The sequence below is a fragment of the Beta vulgaris genome, chromosome 2, assembly GCF_026745355.1.
Source record: "Beta vulgaris subsp. vulgaris cultivar EL10 chromosome 2, EL10.2, whole genome shotgun sequence".
Lineage (NCBI taxonomy): Eukaryota > Viridiplantae > Streptophyta > Magnoliopsida > Caryophyllales > Amaranthaceae > Beta > Beta vulgaris.
The window spans coordinates 49,552,297-49,577,906 of NC_079203.1; the positions used below are offsets into that span (position 1 = coordinate 49,552,297).

The 25,610-nt window shown below is 33.2% G+C and overlaps 2 protein-coding genes across 3 annotated transcripts; one reads left to right on the forward strand and one right to left on the reverse strand.

Annotated features, from left to right (window-relative positions):
* The first annotated feature begins 549 nt into the window (after positions 1-549).
* LOC104908259 (peroxidase P7) lies at positions 550-3,499 on the forward strand. The gene is made up of 4 exons (XM_010697355.4): positions 550-818; positions 922-1,113; positions 1,702-1,867; positions 2,895-3,499. The coding sequence occupies exons 1-4, from the start codon at positions 573-575 to the stop codon at positions 3,278-3,280; spliced, it is 990 nt and encodes a 329-aa protein (XP_010695657.2). The 5' UTR covers positions 550-572; the 3' UTR covers positions 3,281-3,499.
* Positions 3,500-8,743: 5,244 nt separating this feature from the next.
* Positions 8,744-16,654, reverse strand: LOC104908249 (hypothetical protein). Of its 2 annotated transcripts, none has more exons than XM_048639295.2 (6): positions 16,166-16,654; positions 14,331-14,750; positions 11,553-11,972; positions 9,813-9,939; positions 9,311-9,383; positions 8,744-9,129 (listed from the first exon to the last, which is right to left on the reverse strand). In XM_048639295.2, the coding sequence occupies exons 1-6, from the start codon at positions 16,470-16,472 to the stop codon at positions 8,989-8,991; spliced, it is 1,488 nt and encodes a 495-aa protein (XP_048495252.1). In that variant the 5' UTR covers positions 16,473-16,654; the 3' UTR covers positions 8,744-8,988. The 2 variants fall into 2 exon arrangements, 1 of the variants encoding a protein (XP_048495252.1); XR_007271542.2 differs by having other exon boundaries at positions 8,990-9,129; positions 9,311-9,393.
* Between the last annotated feature and the right edge of the window lie 8,956 nt (positions 16,655-25,610).

Consider the following 25,610-nt stretch of genomic DNA (forward strand, 5'->3'; position numbering starts at 1 on the left):
TAGGATAGTTTTAGGACACTCTAAATCCATCCTAACAAAAATAAAGTCCATGAGCACACAAATTCCAACACAAATCATCCTTCAATACACGAATGATGTGGATCCCATCAACGTTAACACTCAATTAATTAACAAAGTTTTTAGTATTAGTAAGGGAGTATAATTTGCCTCGATATTTAGAACCTAACAACGGGAGTATCAACTATCAAGTACAATTTCCTCGGTAATTAGAATCTGCAACGAAGTAGCATTAATTTAAATATTAAAAAAGATTGACCACATGATATTATGCAAAACCTTCATGTGAGATAACAAGATTTGTCTCCTTAATTGAAGTCTTAAACGTGGTTTACTCTACATGAAGACAACCAATTTATTTATACTTATATGTTTATGTTCTTATATTCTGATTTCTGACCATATATTTTAGTATTACCACTACTTTATAATCTTATAGTGACGGCCGATTCTAAGCTGCATTAATTGGACCACCATGCACTTTACTACTTTAGTATTAAATAGTCAACCATCTATATATATATACTATAAGTTTGCACTTTTGCAAAAGTAAAATGGCACTATCATTCTACTACTCTATGCCTTCTTTCAAGTGCTTCATAGTATCATACATTTTAGTGCTCATTTTTAGCTTCTCTAATGTTGAAGCTCGTCAAAAGGAACTCTCAACAGATTTCTACTATTATTCGTGTCCACAAGTACTCGATATTGTGCGCGATGGAGTTGTAGAAGCTATTAAGAATGAAACTCGAAATGGTGCTTCCTTGCTACGACTTCATTTCCATGATTGCTTCGTCAATGTGAGTACTTATTCTTTTTCATCGAACTTGTGTATTTATGGAAAAATTATTATCGGGTAATTGAGTAATGAAGTTGAGAATTGATTTCGATATTATATTGTAGGGGTGTGATGGATCAGTGTTATTGGATGATAATACAACATTTACAGGAGAAAAAACAGCATTTCCTAACAATAATTCTCTAAGAGCATTTGATGTGGTAGATGTCATCAAAGCTCGATTAGAGAAAGTTTGTCCATTGGTGGTCTCGTGTGCTGATTTACTAGCTATTGCTGCTCGTGATTCTGTTTTTCATGTAAGTTATAACCACATTTCAATTATTATCATGAAACTCATAACAATAAATTTGTCTCTTTTATGATCATTTATATCATAAGAATCTATATATATTCCCATGAATTTCCTTGAAAGAATATAGGTAATAATTACCCCTCAAAACAAATATAGGAAATAACTTTCACTAATTTGGTAAAATACTATACTCACTTGTAAGGTATACATAATTAAGCTTGCTAGATCAAATAGGAGTATATCACGGGGATTGACAACTATTTTTAATAATTGGTCATACTTTAATATTTTTATAATTACTAAGAATATTAGGAGAGAATCACGTGGAAGCCCAATGGTTGGAGCTCCCACTTCCCAACCTCATGATCGGGATTCGGGAGTTCGGTTCTCATTCACCTCAAATTTGGGGTATTTGTGTGGATATTTGCTGGTGGGTATACATCCCCACGCCTACTTGACCAGTTAGTTACCAAATAAATAAAAAAACTAGGAATACTAGGATCACTAAAATTAGGACTTCTTTCAAAAAAAAAAATACTATATATATATGGCTTATTTTTTTAATTATGTTGTGTAATCAAAATTTGTGCAGCTAGGAGGGCCCACATGGGAAGTAAAATTGGGAAGGAGAGACTCACTGACAGCCAACATAACAGCTGCCAACATCTTCATCCCATCACCTTCATCCAACATCACTGTTCTTAAATCTAATTTTGCATCTGTAGGTCTATCATTCAAGGACTTGGTATCTCTTTCTGGTATGTTCTTTTCTTTTTCTTTATTCTCATTTTAATTGTGTACTTTTTCTGGATTTTTATATGTATTCCAGTTATTATTCTTTTAACCATTTCAAAATTGATCTTAAAATTTCCAAAATTAACTTTATTTCATATATAGTGTAATTTCAGCCTAAAAATTGTAATGCTCCTTTTCATGATTTCCTAAATTGACCATCATGCAATTATGTGAAATTTCATTAAGATATGCATGTTAAATACATTTCTCATAAACCAGTGAGATTAGATTATATTATCTAAATTGATACTAATATATAATTTTGTAATTATCATACAGTGCATGATATAATGACAAGTTGCAATTAGTTGGAATTATAGATGATGCTGATATACCCAATTATATAAAAATGCATGTGATGATGACAACATATACATATTTATGATAATTGATCATATCGTTCATACTTTTAGCTAAACATGAGGGAAAAGTTGGTACATTATATTGCCAAACTGTGCGGAAAATCTATTCATTTTGTCGAACATAAATGTAATTTTAAAATGACGTTGACACATGTACAAATGTATGAGTTTGTCTTGTAAGAGACCGCATACTTTTAAATTAAAACTAGTTATAGTCCCGGGCTATGCTCCCGATAAGAAAAAATCTCATTTATTAGTATAATATATTATGATAATAACATTAAATACAACATAGTCTAGTGGTTAGAACTTTAGTATATGTACTTGAGGTCTTCGGATCAAATCCTATACTATGCAATTTCTTAATTTTTTAAGTGTACATGGATTACATGAACTAAAACTCCCTAGGGAGAGCGTCACGTGGAACAATTTCTTGTTTTCGCACGCCTTTTAATATATTTGTATAGATTAGGCAATAATAAGCTCAATATTAAAAAGAGAATAAGCCTAATAGTGACTAGGTTAATTCTTTCGGTAACTAGTTTAATAGTGATTAGGTCTACTTTTATATTATAATTAGACCATCTTTTTTAATAATTTTTGTAAATATATGATGGTACATTTTCAGGAGCACATACAATAGGGTATGCAAGGTGCACAACATTTAGGCCAAGAATTTACAATGACGGTAACATAAGTCCCTCCTTTAAAGATTCACTAAGGAGCAAATGCCCCCAAGTTGGAAGCGACGACGTTTTGCAAGGATTGGACCTCAAAACTCCATCTCATTTTGACAATTTATATTACAAGAATTTGTTAACAAAAAAGGGATTGCTTCATTCTGACCAAGAGATATACAACAGCAACAAAGCTGATCCTATTGTTAGGAAATTTTCAAGAGATCTTTCAAAATTTTACAGAGATTTTGCAAAAGGCATGATTAAAATGGGTGACATTAGCCCTCTTCTTGATAATCAAGGTGAAATTAGACAAAATTGTCGAGTAGCGCGCTAATTAGGCTCTAAATCAATCTATTAAGTTGATTCCCATTATGTATTAAAATGTGATTATATATAGCTATTTTTTAGTTCTTTTTTTTGTTATATTACACATAATAATAGTGTTCACAATGTATAGGAGTGTAAATTGTACTCCTCTTTCTTTACTTCATGTACATTAGGAAAAAATAATAGTAACATTTTTTTAATTAATTGTTAAAGTATTGCTCTTCAACTAATTGTTATAATGTTATCAGTTCAGATGGTACTTTGCAAATTTATTATTGATATTGTGTATAATTTTATTTTACGTTGTTACACATATTCTTGTATTAGACCGTACGTTAAGAAAGATACCGTAGATTGGACCAAAAAAGATAGAGAGAAATTATGTATGAAAATATTGTACAAAAACCCTGAAAAATGAAAATTTTACCTAAAGTTTAGAAAAATACATAAAAAGTAGTAAGGTTTTTGGCCAACTATTCTTTTCATTGACCAATAATAATATTTGTCGAGTCAATTTTTTTGCGAAACAACATAATCATTCAATAAAACATATAGACATACACTCCTCACTTCTTAGATGGCTAAAATTGCAGTTAGGAATTTAATAAATTAAAGCAATCGACTTAAAATGTGATTACTATTAAAAGAGTGAGGATCCTCTCCATTATACTGAATGTTCCTATTAAAAGTATCACTCTACATGACCTCCAGTATTACAATGATGTCATTTCTTAAAATTTGTAGTTAATGAATAATGTGACATAAAAAATTGCAAATTTTAGCTTGTCAAAATGTAGGAAGGTAACATGTAGTATTATTATTTATTAAAGGAGGGATTGCAACTCAAGAATAAAATTAACTGAGGGTGTCAGGAAAAATATAAAAATAGTCAATCATGCATGCATGAATTCTCCATGCTCGCTAAGTAAATATTAAATTAAATAGGGATCACCATCACCATGCTACCGAAATACAACACTCCCTTCAAATATAATGTTCCTTCGTTAATTAATTTCTCATAAATGAATTTGATATTTCAAAGTTACCAAAAATAAAACAAAAAAATAAAATAAAAAAAAGCCAAAGAGAGAAAAAAGTGGACCACGATGCTATATCCTTTTAAATACGTCAGCATTTTCAACCAATATGTAAATTAATTTTCAGAAAAAAATAAAATCAGAAGCATCAAGTGATACTTTTTCATAAATCTTATCTAGTGATATATGGCATCATTGCCCTTTTCCCTTCCTTCTTTTAGTGAAAGATTTTTAAGATTAAGTTAGTAGTATCTAATGATCAATATAAGAAATCTAATACTAAATGATTTAGATTAAGGGACCCTTTGTCTAGAGACATATGATTTCCCACATCTTAACACCCATCATAAAATTATTCTGGTACGACAAACATATAGCTTATAATATTTAAAATCGGTTAAAACACAAATGTAACAATGAATTTAGATAGAGCTAGTAATCAAGCAATACATTAGTAGGCTTCGACTTTAGTCTCAAAGAATCAGGTTGGATCACGCTCAAAATATTTAAGGTTTTGTAGAATTTAGTAATTTTAAGATATGCAATATAGATATGTCAAAATCAAGTTCAATTTAAGTTGTACGGATTTGTGCCCAATCAAATTTCGTGTTTAGATTATGATTTCTAGGCTACAATGTGCGAGGTCGAACTTTGACCGTTAATTACTTTTAATTTATGTTGATAGAAAATTTTAAAAATTAATTTTTTATAGTATTTTTCAAGACGAATCTAATAATTTTTATTTATCGTATTTGATAGATATTTGTGGTCAAAGCAAATTTTTATAAAACACGAATGCCTTATATTTTGAAACAGTACTCGTCATGTTTTCTAAATCAAATTTCACAAATCATGAAAACAAGCTATGGCCCAATGATTAAGGTTAGGTAAATTGTGGAAAGGTGGTGCTAAGTTTCTCTAAGTAAATAATGCCATGGAAGATGTCATTATACAAGTGATGGATATATTCCTAATGTATGGACCCTAACAAAAGAGGACGTGAAAGCCAGCTAAGGCAGCACAATTATAGATGTTGATGCTATATCGTTACACAAATTGAGATGCATCTATAAAGTACATAAAATTAGTGTAGGACAAAATTGATGAAACATCTATTGGGTAATACACTGGTGCTACCATGTGATTATTCACAATAACTTATCTATAGCAATAATCTTCATTCAATTATTTTCCATGCCTATTAAATAAACATCGTCGGTGGCTAGGTGGCGGCTGAATCATGTTGAAATGTACAGTATTTCAAACCCAAGAAACAATCTAAGAACGACAATTTATGTGATGATAGTTTTGGCAAATAATTGATCTTTTAAATCTTTGGATGGATGTTCTTATTTTTGGGCATATCATGGATCTTTTTATTAGAACGTGAAAAGAGTGTATAAGCTCGTTGTGTATGTATATTACATCCTTTAAATTAAAACTAACTATTAGGTCCGGGTTATACTCCGGGTAAGAAAAAAATTTCATTTATTAATATAATATCTTATGATAATAACACAAAATACATCTTAGTCTAGTAGTTAAGATTTTAGTATATGTACTTAAAGTCTCGGGATCAAACTATATACTACGCAATTTTATAACACATAGAATACTCATAAGTTCAAACGATCTTCCTATCTCAAAAGAAGTCATCACAACCCCCTTTCCCCTCCAATTCCCTTGATAAGATTCAAACAGTCATTACCTAATTATATGGAAAATACGTAGGATTATCATTTTATAAACCTTGTTAAAACTCAAACACATAATTTCAACAATAATATATAGTAAAACATGTTGAAATTTAGGCTATACCAATCTCCAAATGAATTTATATTATCGTATTCTATAACTTAATCAATATAGATAAAATAAGGTTGCTAAGGTTCTCCGCATTGAGTATGTGTATGTCAATTGAAATAACAAATGTAAATAACTCAAACGTCTGCGAAAAAATGAAAAGATTTGCAACACTTAAAAGTGATTTCACTCTTAAGGTTGATTTCACAAGTTCATATAACTTCCAACAAAAATCTTGGAAGATCAGTTCTAGAAAGCCTTCCACTTAAAAAATATTAACGATGAAAACAGTAATAATTATTTGTTGACCTAGGATTTAAGGAAAAAGTAGTACAAGGAATAAGGTTTTTATGTTAATGAAAGCTTTCTAAATTTGACAACAAGAACAATAACTAGCTAATTCAATGTCATAGATATTGTACCCGTACAATACAATATCATGTTTTCATCATTTCTCTTGACATTCTATATACCAACTAAGTGTATATCTTTTATTGGGATACCAAATAAGTGTATGTAAGTATAATTTTACTTTTTATTAACACAAGTAGCAATCAAGCAAGGTTTGACCTAGTAGTAAAGATTTGGTCTCGTGACTTTAAGGTCATGTGTTCAAATTCCACTATGAGCTTTTTGGGGCGAGGTTTCCCTTACCATCCTCCTCCCTCCAAAAAGTCTGACATGCAAACCTGGTTGATTATACTTGAGTAAGGTGTCATACCTATACGAGGTGTCAATATAATAGGGTCCTTCATCTTATCAACTTAAAAAAAAATAACAATGCTACTTAAAACTTGAAGAGTCCTAAGCAAAACTATTCAAGATGACCCAAAAACACCAACAAGTTGATGGCAAAGATAAAATCTGATTTGACTTCATTTTCTTCTTTATATGGTTGTTCCACATGGTGGTTACCTTCATACCTTTATTATTTTTCTTTTCTTAAATCTTTTTTTTTTTTTGAGAGGGCTACTTCATAGCTTTAATATAAACAATGTTGCTTGTCCGTGTATTGTTGTAAAAAGAAATTAAAAAGAGAAAAACAAAGTTTTAAAAAAGGTAGCAGAAAAGAACACAAACAGCTTTTCTCTTGTAATAAAGACTTATGAACTTTCCTTAACAATGATTCGGTGAGAGCATATTGGTTTTAAAGAAAAGGTGGGCATCAAGTAGTTAGAAGCTGAGTATGAAGGAAGCTAAGGGATACCCTTATCTCACATGTTGTCCTCTCTTTTTACTTCCTCGCATCTTATGCGCTTTTCCAATTTTGCTATTAATATGATCACCATCTTTTTGTTCAATATGCCCACTTTCTTCATGTAATTTGGATTGAAATTTCTTCTAGCTAATCAAGTAGCAACAACACTCAAGGTTTAGCTTTCCATGAATTTAGATACAATTTTGGGTTAGTAGGTACGTTACTTAACCATCATGATCCAATTGAAAATCCAATTTGAGCACTCGGTTTAACAACTCTAGATATACTCAGTCATTTACAAAAGAGTTGTCGCGAGCAACAAAAGTATAACCAAGCAAGACTTAGTCTATCGACTATAGTTGCATTACGAGCCATGAAGGTCATGGATCCAAGTTTCATTCGAGACACTTTAGGCTATATTTGGCAACACTGGCCGATATGAAGCTGAAACTGATAAGGTGATTAACTGAATAGGTAGCAGCTAAAACTGATAAGCTAGCTGATTGCATAACCTATTTGGTAAAATTTCTTTATAACTGTAGCTGAAATATCTTTTTAGGCTTAAAAAGATAAAAAGAAAATAAAAATAAATAAATAAATTTCAACATCGGATCTCAGACACTATATTTTACTCCAACTCAATTTCAGTCAAATTTTGGACTTAAATTTTATTTAAGTTCCTCCACCAAACACCACTAATCATATGAGATGACTTAAAATTGTAGCACCTTATCATTTAAGTCACTTGAAATGCTTACCCAAACAGAGTCTTAGTGATTTAATTCCCTTATGGCTTATGCCCTCTCCGTTACGGCCTTACCTTTTCTAAAATGAACTTAAAAGTATCCTCGCAATAAGGCCCAATATCAAAGATCTACTGTATCCTACATACATGATATGATCCCTCTTATTATTTTCAAACATTGTCTCTTGTACAAAAAGTTAATGTAACAAAGCCAAAACATACTGGATCTTCTCTCTCACACAATGAGTTGAAAGAACTTTAGTTAACTTAATTCTCTCATATCGTATAAAGCCATAGGTAATAATGACTAAAAGACCTGATTGTCAAACCCTTAGGAGTTCTGCTCGAAATAGATTCTCGCTAGTCACATGTAGAATATATAGCAGATAAAATGACCACTGAAGGTCAGTGATATTTGTTGTGAGCCTAATCCTAAGCCCACAGACAAGTGTTGGCCGAAAAATGGGAGGAAAGCTTCTACAGAGGGGCCTTGGGCTAGACCTGCAGCAAATCGTATATCCTATGGGCCAAAGCCCACAATCAAGATTTTCCCGTCTACTGCAGGAAAAACGGCCACCACCGCCATGCACCACTTCGACCGTTTTTCCATAACCTCCAGAACTCTACCACCGCCAACACTTACACTTCAGCTGGTGTGTTGGGTTAGTGGCCAAGTGGGTCAGTATATGAACACTTATAATTCTCAAATTTGCCACACTTGCGTAGCAGTTTCAATCTACTCAATTTACAGCCTGAACCACTTTGCATCGTGACTTCTTCTAAGGTTGACGTATACATCAATATACTACTTAACATTAGCACTATAGGACATTCACTCTACACTAGTCTATGTTTGAGTCTATCACGCAGTTTCAGTTACGTATACCAGCAGCTATACAAAAACTGGAGTGCTTGCTTTCAGAAACGTGCTTTTACTCTACCTCACTCTCTGACGCAACCTCCTCTGGCAGCTCAAACGAATCAATGTCAGCATAATATGCTCTAAGCTTTTCTACCTCTTCTTTCGGCATAACATGCATCGCACCACCACCATACTTGTCACGAGACCGTTTCTGCAATTACATAGAAACAAAAGAGTCCATCAAGCACGGTTAAAACTCTGACAGACCGCCTCAATGGTAATAGTAATTAATTTATAACTAAATCTGTGAAGAAATTTTCATGCAATATAATTCAACATAGTAATTGATTTTCAAGCGATGCTGGTCCAAGTAATATGAGTCTATAACTAACCTTCTTATGCACTGGGATAGGGTCTGTATGCGATCCAGATTTGTTCTTACCCCGATCATAACCAAGAACAGACCTGAACGAAGTTGTATAGCATTATTAGAGCAGTGCAGAAAATATTAAAGAAGAAAATGATGAGAAATTTTCTAACTAGAATAAACTTCTTTAAGCCAATGTTACTTGAACTCCTCATTTTAAATGAAAACATGAAGTACCCTTTGTAGGATCCTGGACACTTCGACATGAGTATGGACATTTTGCCACTTCACTAAGGGCTAGAATCATGAAATCTTTTATACATAGTTGAGTCAGACACTTGGACACATATTCGTTAAGCATACTCAAGTAAAGAAACATAGCTTTAAACAACCAGTATATATATAGATATAGTGATATTACTAGTCTATCGTGGCATTCGTAAAACTAAAAAGTAGCAAGCAAGAGATCAGAAGGGGAAGAAAGTGGAGGAACAAAAAGGGATGAGTATAGGTAGAGTTTTCAGTACCCTTTTCTCTTTATTCTCTGGTCAGGAGGAGGACAGCTGAACAGCACATTCATATTCCCAGCTGCATGCTTATTTCCCTGCCGGGCCCTTCTTTGATTATAGACAGTCACAGGTCTGTCACGAGTACCTTAGCAAACAGTAAGGTAGACCGCTTAGAGATGGATAAAAGCCTCTACAGGTCTATTTCAGATCAAATTTACTATTTCACAACAAAATATGACACACGTAAACAACTATGTACAGAGACTGCAGATTACTCCATAACCAACTTGTATACACACACCATATACTAGCATTCTCTTCACCTAAAATATGTTGATCTAATAATTGAAGCTTATTTTCTATCCTAGTAGAGCTTATAGGAACCTATTTGGAACTTACCTAAACTTTAATCGAACTTATGTGTACTTATATTTCCTGATACTTATTTGTTTAGGTGAAGAGACGCCCTATAGATATACTTCTGTGTAACAATATATATGATACATAGTACAAACAACTAAGCATTTCTCCTCAATGCCAATTTTCCATCCTTTAACAGATCATGAGCATAGATTTGTATGGTATATCACAAATCAATACAGACAGCATATACTAATTTCGGGAAGGTTACAGATAACAGATACTTCATCAAGTTAATATGATAGAAATCTTAGAAAATTACTATGAACAACGAACTGTAATGCTAGGCATAATTTTATCTCTACAAAAATAGAAAAAAATGGGAACCACTTAAGATTGCCAACCACATGTTGATCTTCATGTCAGTACAATTTTCGTTAACTGAATATATTTCAAAATGTGTGTTATGCACTATGTTAACTGGACTCGTATACCCATGTCTGACACGGGCACGTGTCCAAGTGTCTGACTCGACTATTCTATGTAAATTTTCAATGATTTTGGCCCAAAATGAAGTGTCCAAGTGTCCGTGTACACGTCCGAGTGTCAAGGACCTGACACGGGTACTTGAGGTAAATTGAAGAGTCCATGTAACTAAGGCTATACATCAATAGTTTACGAATTCAAGTGTGGTTTTTTTATTATTAATATCACAATCGCCTGCCTAAAATATATATCCATAGAAAATCAACTTTTTATGATTATTTTTCTTGTATTTTAGTAAGAAAGAAACAGCACGAGTTGTTTTATTCCAAAAAATAAATTCATGTAACCTACTCCAATGAAACACAGTATATAACAAATATAATTGCAAACTGACAACAAGATAAAGCATATATAGATATAATGACAGGGCTCATGACAAATATACCGTACTATATAAACATGACATATGTAACCAAAAAATGAAAAGCATTTTACTAAAGTATGAAAACATTTATAAATCAGTCCTTCAGATGTTCCAATGTAGATCATGAGATTAGTAAGTAACTGGTGCTGACATCCTAATAAAAAAAAGGTAACTGATGCTCATAGCTAATGTCCCGTATCCAAAAAAAAAAAAAAAAGAATAAAATTGCTGATGTAGTGTGCGTAGCATCATCATGAATCACACAGGAAGGTGCCTGATCGTATATAACAGGCAGTAACACCATTAACCAGCTATAGGCACTGAAAACCTCCCAAGAATAACATAATTATGACGCAAGGAAACAAGATACTATTACTTATTCAGCATAGCTGGATAAAACTTTACTTACTTCTCTTTCCTCAATTTTTCTTGCCCAAGGGCTGGGGAGGGGAGTTCAGAACTTGAATCACAAAAGAGAAAAAAATTACCAGAAGCAGTAGGTGATACAAGGGGAGCATGAGGAGTTGAGGGTTCAAATGCCTCAATGTCAGGAGTCTCTAAGACCGTTTTCCCCTTGTCCTTCCTCTTTTCTTCATGCAGTTTTTGACTATTAATTGCTGGTGCCTCGGAGAAAGAACCAGAGGAGACAGATGGTGACATATGTAGGTACTTTGATACCCAAGAAGCATCGGATGTTATCTTTTCCGTATCTTTCACTGTTTGTGTTTGCAGATTTTGACTGTGAATAACTTGAATATCAGAACGAGAACAATGACCAGGATCAGTAGATGATGATATTTGCAGGGGTTTGGATGTCAAAGATGCATATAACTGGATAATAGGAGTATCTGCAACCATCTTTCCCTTATCCTTCCTCGTTGCTCCATCATGTCTTTGACTCGGATTACCTGAAAGCCTAGATTTCTCAATATCCATGCCACCCAAAAAGAATTAACACTCATAATTGTTACACTATCAGGAAAGAAACCAGATACAAGATAAGCTCAATCACATTCAATTTACAGAATTAATTTGCATCGAATTTTCACTGCATAATAATAAACCTCATGGGATTTTCCTTCATACAACCTTGCATGCGTTCTTAGAGGGAAGCTGAGTATTACAAAAAGACATAAGTGATAAACCATGGTCAAAAAAGCAAACAGCCAAATAACGGTACAAAAAAGAACCTTGACATCAATGACATAACAGATTTCGTGCATGCAGCATCTGTGCAAGCCTGCAAGGTGTTAGTATCATACGAGAAGTAAAAACAACAGGATGAACAGTTCGACGGATTGAAGTTCAAGAATGTTTAGCAACTGCAACCCTTTACATTTTCATGTATCAGATGATTAGACTCAATTCCAGTGGTTTCCTGTATATAATGAATTGAAATCCCAACAGCTCATTGTCTTCACTTTGCTTTGTAGCATTATATGTAGCTGCGTCTAAACACAGGCAACACAAGTAGTTTTTCACAAAAGGTATTTAGAATTTAGAAAGAAACGAAATAGAAGTCTTCATCTAAGTCATTTATTCAATATTTCCCCGTCCAGATTCTCCCCTCAGAAAGTCATTCATTTAAACAATTGAGCAAGTAGCAATTGACATTTAGATACAAGTGTTAGAAACAATCTTACAACTACCAGACATTTAATTAAGAATCAGCTGCTTTACAACGAAATCATACGATTATCTGCACCTCTGAAGCTCTCAACAACAAACTGATCCTCAAGCCTCATAAAACCAGGCAACCAAACGTGTTGCGACAGACATGTCTCATTGAAGTAACATCTCAAGTTACATGGAGCATTGAAAACTAAAAACCATACAATATGTTGATCTAATAATTGAAGCTTATTTTCTAACCTAGTACAGCTTATAGGAACCTATTTGGAACTTACCTAAACTTTAATCGAACTTATGTGTACTTATATTTCCTGATACTTATTTGTTTAGGTGAAGAGACGCCCTATAGATATACTTCTGTGTAACAATATATATGATACATAGTACAAACAACTAAGCATTTCTCCTCAATGCCAATTTTCCATCCTTTAACAGATCATGAGCATAGATTTGTATGGTATATCACAAATCAATACAGACAGCATATACTAATTTCGGGAAGGTTACAGATAACAGATACTTCATCAAATTAATATGATAGAAATCTTAGACAATTACTATGAACAACGAACTGTAATGCTAGGCATAATTTTATCTCTACAAAAATAGAAAAAAATGGGAACCACTTAAGATTGCCAACCACATGTTGATCTTCATGTCAGTACAATTTTCGTTAACTGAATATATTTCAAAATGTGTGTTATGCACTATGTTAACTGGACTCGTATACCCATGTCTGACACGGGCACGTGTCCAAGTGTCTGACTCGACTATTCTATGTAAATTTTCAATGATTTTGGCCCAAAATGAAGTGTCCAAGTGTCCGTGTACACGTCCGAGTGTCAAGGATCTGACACGGGTACTTGAGGTAAATTGAAGAGTCCATGTAACTAAGGCTATACATCAATAGTTTACGAATTCAAGTGTGGTTCTTTTATTATTAATATCACAATCGCCTGCCTAAAATATATATCCATAGAAAATCAACTTTTTATGATTATTTTTCTTGTATTTTAGTAAGAAAGAAACAGCACGAGTTGTTTTATTCCAAAAAATAAATTCATGTAACCTACTCCAATGAAACACAGTATATAACAAATATAATTGCAAACTGACAACAAGATAAAGCATATATAGATATAATGACAGGGCTCATGACAAATATACCGTACTATATAAACATGACATATGTAACCAAAAAATGAAAAGCATTTTACTAAAGTATGAAAACATTTATAAATCAGTCCTTCAGATGTTCCAATGTAGATCATGAGATTAGTAAGTAACTGGTGCTGACATCCTAATAAAAAAAAGGTAACTGATGCTCATAGCTAATGTCCCGTATCCAAAAAAAAAAAAAAAAGAATAAAATTGCTGATGTAGTGTGCGTAGCATCATCATGAATCACACAGGAAGGTGCCTGATCGTATATAACAGGCAGTAACACCATTAACCAGCTATAGGCACTGAAAACCTCCCAAGAATAACATAATTATGACGCAAGGAAACAAGATACTATTACTTATTCAGCATAGCTGGATAAAACTTTACTTACTTCTCTTTCCTCAATTTTTCTTGCCCAAGGGCTGGGGAGGGGAGTTCAGAACTTGAATCACAAAAGAGAAAAATATTACCAGAAGCAGTAGGTGATACAAGGGGAGCATGAGGAGTTGAGGGTTCAGATGCCTCAATGTCAGGAGTCTCTAAGACCGTTTTCCCCTTGTCCTTCCTCTTTTCTTCATGCAGTTTTTGACTATTAATTGCTGGTGCCTCGGAGAAAGAACCAGAGGAGACAGATGGTGACATATGTAGGTACTTTGATACCCAAGAAGCATCGGATGTTATCTTTTCCGTATCTTTCACTGTTTGTGTTTGCAGATTTTGACTGTGAATAACTTGAATATCAGAACGAGAACAATGACCAGGATCAGTAGATGATGATATTTGCAGGGGTTTGGATGTCAAAGATGCAGATAACTGGATAATAGGAGTATCTGCAACCATCTTTCCCTTATCCTTCCTCGTTGCTCCATCATGTCTTTGACTCGGATTACCTGAAAGCCTAGATTTCTCAATATCCATGCCACCCAAAAAGAATTAACACTCATAATTGTTACACTATCAGGAAAGAAACCAGATACAAGATAAGCTCAATCACATTCAATTTACAGAATTAATTTGCATCGAATTTTCACTGCATAATAATAAACCTCATGGGATTTTCCTTCATACAACCTTGCATGCGTTCTTAGAGGGAAGCTGAGTATTACAAAAAGACATAAGTGATAAACCATGGTCAAAAAAGCAAACAGCCAAATAACGGTACTAAAAAGAACCTTGACATCAATGACATAACAGATTTCGTGCATGCAGCATCTGTGCAAGCCTGCAAGGTGTTAGTATCATACGAGAAGTAAAAACAACAGGATGAACAGTTCGACGGATTGAAGTTCAAGAATGTTTAGCAACTGCAACCCTTTACATTTTCATGTATCAGATGATTAGACTCAATTCCAGTGGTTTCCTGTATATAATGAATTGAAATCCCAACAGCTCATTGTCTTCACTTTGCTTTGTAGCATTATATGTAGCTGCGTCTAAACACAGGCAACACAAGTAGTTTTTCACAAAAGGTATTTAGAATTTAGAAAGAAAAGAAATAGAAGTCTTCATCTAAGTCATTTATTCAATATTTCCCCGTCCAGATTCTCCCCTCAGAAAGTCATTCATTTAAACAATTGAGCAAGTAGCAATTGACATTTAGATACAAGTGTTAAGAAACAATCTTACAACTACCAGACATTTAATTAAGAATCAGCTGCTTTACAACGAAATCATACGATTATCTGCACCTCTGAAGCTCTCAACAACAAACTGATCCTCAAGCCTCATAAAACCAGGCAACCAAACGTGTCGCAACAGACATGTCTCATTGAAGTAACATCTCAAGATACATGGAGCATTGAAAACTAAAAACCATACAATTATATTAAGATCATGAAATGAACTAATAGAGAGCACAATATGATTCCCATGCTTCCATCTTCTTTCATTCTAATTCTAATTCATGAAATTATAACTTATAAGTCAAACCGAATTCATCGCCGAACAAGTCAAAATCAACTTAGATCATCAACAACAGTCACAATTACAACTTTACAAGCTCTAAAAGCACAATCTGGTAATACTTAAAATCAACCCATATCCTTAAACAATTATATAGAAATAAAAAACCCTAATCAGCGAGTAGTACAGCAAATAACAGCTCATTAACCCAGAAATTTAGCTCAGTATACTAAAACCACAAAACACATCATCTATTAACTTCAAAATCATTTCAATCAAGGAAATACCTCACTTAGAAATCCATAAACTAACATAATATCAGCGAAATCAAATTTAGGGTTTCAATCAAAATCACAACCCACCCCCGAAAATTCAAAAAAATAAACAGAAATTAAAAGTATACCAGCGTCGGAAAGAGGAGTAGGAGGAGCTGGAGGATCAGGAGAGCGTGGAATCGAAGGAATAGTAAAGGAATTAGGCGAATTATTGGACCCAGTACTAGTATACGATTTCGGAGAGCTACTAATTTGAGGATTAAGGTTGTTGTTGATGAAATTAGAGGGTTTCGCATGTTTAATTAGGGTTTGTGATATGGGGATTTTGGAAGACGATGATAATGGAGGGTTTTTGCGCGTGGTTGGGATGATGTTGGTGCAATCAGAAAGGGGTTTTCTCTTCGGTCTTAAAGATGGTTTTCTGTCAGCTTCCATTGTTGTTCGAATTTGCGATTTCTGTGAGTTGAAGTGAGAGAGAGAGTGTGGAGGAGAGAGAATAGTTCGTGTAAGAAAATGGCGGGAATGTCTGTCGTCTTCAACAATCTTCTGGAATTAGGAAGAAAGAGGGAAGATGGTAGTTAAGTGCGCAAATGAGTTGTTAAAGAGTGCTGCTAGATTGGGCTCATCACTTGTGCCCTTTTGAAATTCTTCAAGGCCCTTTTGCTAGTAACTTTACACGTAGCTAGTGCCTTTCTTTTTTTTTTTGAAAGAAAGAAAAGGGATTTCATTAATATTTCGTCAAACGGCACTTATAAGTCATTTCTGAAAAACATAAAATTCTAATAGAAATACATATCACCCTAGAAATGTAAACATCGCAGATTTGACTTAATTTTGCCTTAATAAAAATCTTCATCTGAAGCAATGCAATCTGTGAGTTCGCTCTGGTTAGGCATACGATCTGCAGATGCGGAAATTTTGGGATGAACGTACTCCAATAGTCTTCCATAATTTTACAGAAGTTGTGAAACCCTAATTCTTCAGGTTGAATCTCGAACTTCAACCAATGAGAATAATTTCTCATACCTAAAAACAAAAGAACCATACTCACAACTCCCATAGGGGAGAAGGAGATTTCCAAAACATAAACTAAAAACCCCATAAAAGGGTTTGAGAAAATCTCATAAAGAGATACTAATTTATTGAACAAAACAAGATAATGAACTAAAAACTGAAAATAAAAGGGAAAAAGGGGATTACCATGGATGAAAACATCCATGGCAGCCCCCTAATTGATGAAGAAGGGGTAAGGGAGGCTAGGGTTTTAGAAAGAGAAAAGGAGACACGTAGCTAGTGCCTAGTGGAAGCATTCTCATCGGTCAAAACTCTCTTAGGGACTTGGAGTAGTTTTTTTTAATGAGTGTTCATAAATATTCGATCCCGATTCAATTCGTGATCTGATCGATTTGGTTCGATTTTTGTATATTTGGTCCGATTTTAGTTTTTGGATCGAATATTCGAAAAGTTTCATATCGGATATGAATAGGAAATTTTCATTTTCATATATCCAAAATATCTAAAACATCGAAATTTTGTATTTTTTTTTTGATATCTGATCCGAAATGTCCGTTTTCAAGAGGGCGGATATTCGAAATATCCGATGATTCGATCCGAAACTTAATTTATGAACTTTTTCTTTGAAAATTTCCTTTCTTTTTAGTTTTCCGGATATTCGATCCGAAAATTTTCAGATAGAATTCCAATCGCATTTTTCCCGGTCCGAAATTTCGGCTTGGATCAAATATCCGAAATGAACACCCCTAGTTCTTTTTAACTTATTATTGCTTATCTAAACTTATTAAAACTTATTTGAACTTATATAATCTTATAAGACCTTATTATGAGACCTTATTTAAAATTATCGAAACTTATTTTATGAGACTTCTTTTTACTAACCTGAACTTCTTAAACCTTATTAGCTCTTATATGAACTTAATATTATCTTACAATAGCTGAAAAAAGTTAAACATAACCGACTCTAAAAATGAAAAATAATGTTCGCTAAAATGTTATATGGTAAGTCATAGAACATTTGATGACCGATAATAAATTGCACTTATAGTCATAATATATTTCTATGTGATATTGTAAATAAATTTTGTATTTTTTGGACTCCCATTGGGAATTCCATGATAAGATGATGCCAGATCGTAACCTCTCGTAGGTTAACACAGCCTGTTTTGCAGGCAGACACTTTGAGATGAGGGATGATAATAAGGGGAAACCTTCTCTCAAAGTGCTCCTAGTAGGGATCGAACCCCCAAACTTGAGATTAGAAGGTTATTTCCTTACCAATAGACAAGCTTAGCTTGGTAAATAAAGTTTCATATGGATGTTAAAGGTAATTGGTTACCTTTTCTTCTGCTTAATATGTATTTATTTTTTAAGACCTTCACTGGGGACCTCTTGGTAAAAAAAAATGATTTTACTGGACCAGCACCTTTCACATGTTAGCCAGCCCAACTATACAAGTCAATGCTTGATAGTAGGGAGATCTAAGGAAATCCTACTCTCAAGCATAAGTAAGTAGTGGGGTTCGAACTTATAACCTCAAAGTAACAAGTTGATGTAATATATCCCAAAAACTAATAATTAATTATAATAAGTAGTTAAATATATTTTATTTTATCGTCTTACTAATTAAGCAAAATATAATAAAACGATTATAGAATTATAACATAAATTTTAACAACTTAAAAATGTTAATATCTAAGTGACAATAATTTATATTTTGCGATTTCATGAATTAAACAAGAAGGTTAGTTTTGTTGTTAAATCAATAAAGCACAAAATATCCACATTTCACTAAACTTTTACAAGGTCACCTGAAGTAGATAGAGAGTAGAACAATTTTTTTATTTTTGTTACAAAATAAAAAAGGAAAAAGGAGAAAAAGTCCTCCATAGTCAACCACCCCATAACTCCTACCTTCTTCCTTACTCTTCCATGGACACTTGGCAAATATGCCAACACCCTCCATTTTTTTCCTCTACCATATCCTGTCATCCAATCTATCTCATTCCTCAAGTCAAAAATGCACAAATATCTACTCTAATTTTCTTCTTCCCAACTATTGATTTAGTGCTAAGTGCTCTTAAACCCACTATAAACGGCCATGAAAACCCCTAAGAACACAATCAACAACAAACTTCATCCTCTCATCTCTCACCTCACCACCACCTACGAACCACCTTTCAAACACACTTGAATTTCAGTCATAAATTCGTCGGAACCTCACCAGAAAATATGACCCAAAGAAAACCCATTTTTTTTCTCTCTCCGTCCTCTGTTTCGGGTTCTCCCACCCACATCACCACCACCATCTGTCACCTGTCGCGCGACACCACTGCGCCGCGTCTCAGTCGCACCCTCCCCCTGCTTCGCCCGTTGCTCGCCGACCACCCGCCGCGATAGCACCCCTCATTTTCTTTCTCTCTTCCTCACACTCTCCTTCTTCCTCGCTCCTCTTCTTCGCGCCTAGGGATGGCAATGGGGCGGGTCCACCTGGACGCAGACCCAGACCCGTTGGGTCTAGATTTTTCAGACCCAGATTCGTTGGGTCTAGCGGGTCCGTGGGTCCTTACTGGGTCCTTCTTAGTTTTAAGTTTTCATCACATTTTTGAATATATGTAATTAAAATTTTTCGCTCTAATATATATAGGTTATTGTATCCATGGTTAAAGCATTTTCTAAATAAAATTTCAAGAATTAACTCATAAAATATTAAAATGTTACATCTTATAAAGTTACATGTCTTAGTGGAGTTGCAACACTAACGAGTTCACAAAATCATAACTCATAAAATTTTAGAGTTTAGGTAAAAAAAAAAATTCTAATATATAAATGGGTCCGTGGGGCGGGTCTGAGTCTAGCATATGTGGACCCGGACCCGGACCCGACCCATGCTCTTTGGGACCCAGACCCGACCAGAACCTATTGGGTCTAAAATTTTTGGACCCAGACCGTTATAAATGGGTCGGGTCCTAGCGGGTCTGGGTCGGGTCCAGGACCCATTGCCATCTTATTCGCGCCCTGCTATACTGCGCACACCACCGAGACTTTCGCCGCCTTCGCGCTGCCATCGCTGCTGACCACTGCCGACCACCGGAGCCGGAACCGAAGCCACGCTGCCTTCGTCATCCTTGCTCCTAGTAGCAGAGGTAGAAATGTTTTTTTAAAAAGAAACAGAAATTCTGATTTTTATGTTTTAATCTAAGCCAAAGTTTAATTCCTTTTGTTATTTATTCTAGTTTTGAACCTAGGAGAATCCAATTTGAACTAAACTTAAGTGTTTATAAATCTGAATGGCTATATTGCCGGGCTAATAGATGTTTTGAACTACTTTTATGGACTGATTTAGTTAGTTTAATTAAACCAGCTAACTTATTCGGTTATTTCCTATAACTAATTATTGGACAATATTTCATGATTACTTAGGGCCCGTTCGATATTACTGTGGTTTTCTGTTTTTTGGTTTTTTATTTTCAAAGTCATATGATATATTTCCTATAATGAATAAAAATTAGTCAAATTTATTGGGAACATGATGATTTTGAAAACTGATAACTAAAAAGTGAAAACCACCTTTTCTGATTTACAGTTTTTGGTTTTTAGTTTTAAAAAAAACTGAAAATTGAAAACAAAAAACGATAACGAACGGACCCTAAGCTAGTTGAGTTGATTAAAACTAATCTGATAAGCTTGTTAGTTCTAGTTTGAGTATAAGTTATTATTACCTCTACTAATACTTAAGTTCACTTATATTAACTAGTTAGCTTTATTTATTAGCTTTATGCGATTAAATAATATTATAATAATAAGTTAACATTCTATTATAGCAATAAACTTAATTAGTTAATAATATACGATAAATTGATGATTAAATATGAACTCTTATAACAATAATAATATACTTTCGAATGATTATATATTATTTATTAATATAATTGTAAGTATAATGTTTTGATAATTCTAAAAGTATAACTAAAAGAGTTATTTCACTCATTAATTGATTTAAGAGTCACCTTGAGAAGTTATTAACGACTAAGAAAATAATGACTTTTGTTGAGACCTTTATGACAATATAATGAACGCTATATATAACTATAATAAGCTCCAACTAATATTTATACTTAAAAGCTAAATGATGAAACATTCATTAATAAAATTATTCATTAATAAAAAAAATAGAACTTCATTTTTTTCACAAATAATAGTGGGTCACGTGACGTCGTGACCCATCATGACTAACTGTGGCTTCACCACTGTTTATACTTATAAATAAAAAAATTATATATGTTATTGTATGCAAAATATTATTTCGAAATTACGATTATTATTAGAATTCATGTTGGCTACAGCGTGCGTAGTAGCACGCGATGGTCCAACTAGTAAGATGGGAAAAACAGAGCATAAGACCACCCACTCAATGAATTCTCATACTCGACTAAGGTTTTTTCGTTTGTCCTCTAAGAATGTTTCATTTGTCCTCTAAGAATGTTTCATTTTTTTCCCTTTTTAAATTTACGTATTTCTTCACTAGGTTTAAGATTAGTGCAAAATGTATAGGAAGTTTTTTTTTAATGTATTTAAGCTTATCTGAATTTATTGGTATTTATTTTTGTTTATTTGAACTTATTATAACTTATTCAAACTTTATTTGTGAGAGGGTCAAACGTTACTGTTAGTTATTTTTATTTATCTGAACTTATTAAAATTTATTATTACATTTTAGAACTTAGACGAATTTATCTGAACTTATTTTTTCTGATAACAAATGAAAGTAAGTTGAAAAGATCGGGGCCAAAATCCAACTTGGTTGGAGCAAGTTTTCCATGAGAGTGAAAGGAGAATGATTGAAAATAAAGAAAATCACACAAATTATTTTGATCAATTTTGGGGCTCACAATTGCTTTATCCATCTCAATTTCTTTGCTATATTATCTTCTTTGCAGTTTTCAAGATGCTGTTTCAAAACTAATATGTCAATTTATGCATGGAAAAATATTAGAAAAAATATATATTTCAAAAGTATACATTAAGACGAATCAAACAAGATCGCACATAATATGCTTTTTTGTTATGTATATGAATTTAAAGGTAGTCAAATTTAGAATGTAAGAGGTGTTTAGAGGCGATATGTACCAATAAATGTGATGAAGGGAGTAATAAAGATGACATTGACAATCCTTAATTAAGGATATCTATCTCTGTTATATAAGGGAAGGGGGGAGGAAGATGATCCTCATTTGAAAATACTAAATTACCCTTAATGATCTAATGAAATGAAAAAAAATTACAAAAGAAAACAATTTAAGAATCATTTCTCATTTGAACTTGTCATTTAAAACAAGTTAAAAATGGTAATGTCAAATATTTCAATCAGAAAATTAAATGGACAGAATATCTTGACCCTTTTTTTATAAGAGAATATGATATACATGACGTCCACATGAAAAGTCTGAAAACTCACTACCTTTGATACTCTTTAATTTAATCACAAAAAAAATAATATTAAAAATCATTCACAATCTTTATTAGCTTTTTATATTGGCAAATTACTATATCTAAATTCATCTAACTAGTAGTCTTTGACATTTTAAGCGTAATCATAGTTATAGTACGAATGAGTATATATAATAATTTTGCCAGATGCATCCCTTTAAAGTAGTCACTTTGTTAATTGCAACTCTTTTATTTCAATATCTTCAATTGCAACCTCAAATAAAGCAAACACTTTTAAGTTGCAGTCCAAAATGCATGAAGATAAGTTGGGTTTAGCCTGCAACTTAAAAGTGTGTGGTTTATTTGAGGTTGTAATTTGAAGAGATTGCAATCAAAGGGGTGCAATTAACAAATTGGTTATTTTGAAGGGTTGCATTTGGCAAAAAAAATCAATAATAAAATAACAAGTTTTGAAATTAACGCACGCATCTCGTGCATATAGGACTAGCTAGTACAAATATATTAAAAGGCGTGCGAAGGAAAGCTTATGTACCACGTGGCACTCTCCTCAGATTTCTAACGGAAATGTTTTATGTCTATGTGTACTCACTTTTTTAAAAAAGTTTAAGTGCAAGGTATCGAACACGTGACTTTTGAAATGAAAAGTAAGAGTTTAACCATCAATATACTATGACTTTGTTGTCTAATATTTCAAATAAAATATGATGAAGTCTTGTAATAATTATAATTAACTAAAAAGACTTAAACGAGTATATACATCTCTAACACCTTATTATGCTTACTAGGAAATATTGATGTCATATTCTCTTACCACAATTCCTTTTAAGGTATTGTTTTCAAACTCAAACATTTCAATCAAACTTTTCAATTTTTTTTACTTATCACGTCGTGACGTGGATTTTTCAATTTCTTAATGGACAAAAGATACGAAAAGTCGCAAAATAAATTATGAAATTTAAAAATAATAACTTTTTTTTTTTACTGTAACTGACCCAAGACATCACTCGGGTATAGGGATGGAAATGGATCGGATTCGGGGCGTGTGAAACATCACCCACATCCACCACCCCCATCCATCCACCCGTCATCCATCGGGTGAAACGACTGGGTCGGCTGCTACGGGTGATGATATTTAGTATATTTTTAAAACAAATTAGTGACATAATATAAAATAATTATATCAAAAACATAAAATAATATAAGTAATTTACATGTAAAATTTAATAATTGGGTAATGATGAGCTGGATGTTAAACGGGTGATGGATCGAGTGACGGATGAAAAAATTCTCACCCACCACCCACTTTCCATCCATTTAAATTCGGGCTTTCATCCATCTAAAATACCGGGTTAAGCGGGTGATGGATCATCCATCACCCATTTCCATCCTTACTCGGGTAAAAGAACTAGTTTATACTCCCTCCGTCCCAAATTAGTTGCTACATTTTGACTGTAGGCATTATTCACGTCATAACTTTGACTATCTTTTACTCCATATACATAAGAAAAAACATAGTCATGTTGAATCTTGTTTGATGCGTCGCAATTTGTATTTTCCAAATATATAATTTTTATAATTTTTTTCATATATGTAACTCAAGATATTGGTATTTGAAGTTGTATCTCGTAAACTGTGAAAAAGCAAATGTGACAATTAATTTGAAACGGAGGGAGTATTGTTTTTAGAGTGGTTTCTTTTGTATCACATTTAATGCATGGACAGATGGACCAGCTCAATTATAGACTTTGAAATTTTGGTCCTAATTTGATTGCCGGTCGATTTCGATTTTATTTTCAAATTGGATCCCACCTAATACATATTACATACTACAAGCTTGCGGTCATTGTGCCTCTTAGAATTAGGGCCACCACTTGATGAGCTAATACTCTCTCAATGAGATGAATAAATCCAACTAATTTGTAATCAAGATGTTTGGAATCTTAAATAGCGTGAGATTTAACTCTAGGTCTTTAGAGGTAAAAAAAAAAAAGTGAAAGGTCCTTAAAGGTGAAAAATATTTTGCTTATTACGACGATCCTCGATACCGAAGAAAGAGTTCGGGAATTACTAAATATGGTACTATAGAGATGCATTCAATCGTTAAAAAAGAGGATTTGATTGAGTATCGAGGAGTCAAAGAATTTCGACCAAAATACCAAATGAAAGTCGATCGGTTTTTAATTTCTGTATTTATGCTTCACTCAAACTTATTGAACCTAAAATTTAATTTATTAAGGTGAAGAAAATGCACCCTAATTTTGACGTCTAGGCTCTAGTGTAAGGGCTCTTCTAATCGGACTGCTATCATGCCTTATCTTGTCATAATCGGTTGCCCCCGTGGTAGGTAGTTGGTTTAAATATCCATATATTAAATATAGAATATGAACCACGTGTCTTATCTTCAATGACCTATCAATATCAAGTAGTTGGCTGCAGGTACACTCATTGCTTTCTGATGCGAATGCAAGTAAGGGTGTTTATGGGTCCAGAATTAGATCGGATCAGAACCTAAAATTTTAAATTTGAAAATCATAGAGCGGAACGGTTATAGTTTGGATTAGGATCGAACTGGACCGATAAAATCGTTCTAAATCATGTATTGGATCGATTAGACGTATATGAAATTTGATTTTTTTTCATCAGTGATGAGGTTTAAATAAAGGAAAATTTTAAGGAAAATAATTATTTTATACCCAACCATTATTAATTATTGGTAATTTTTCCTAAATAATACTCCCACCGTCCCAAAATATAGTTCCCATTTTTATTTTGGGAGTCAAATTTTAAAAACTTTGACCAAATATTCTTACTAATGTATACAAAAAAACATATTCATGAGAGATCTTGTTAAATTCGTCTCAATGTATAAATTCGTAATATCAACTTTTTATATTTTTTACTAATAAGAAATAGAAAATATCGTAGGTCAAAAATACGTCTTGCAGACTGTGCAAAATGAAATGGAAACTATATTTTGGGATGGAGGGAGTAGTACGTATTTGAACATATAAGAAAATAATTTTTCTGTGGCGTAAGGGCCTGTTCTCCCCAGCTTATTTTCAGTTCAGTTCAGTTCAGCTCTCTTCAGTTCAGTTCAGTTCAGTTCAG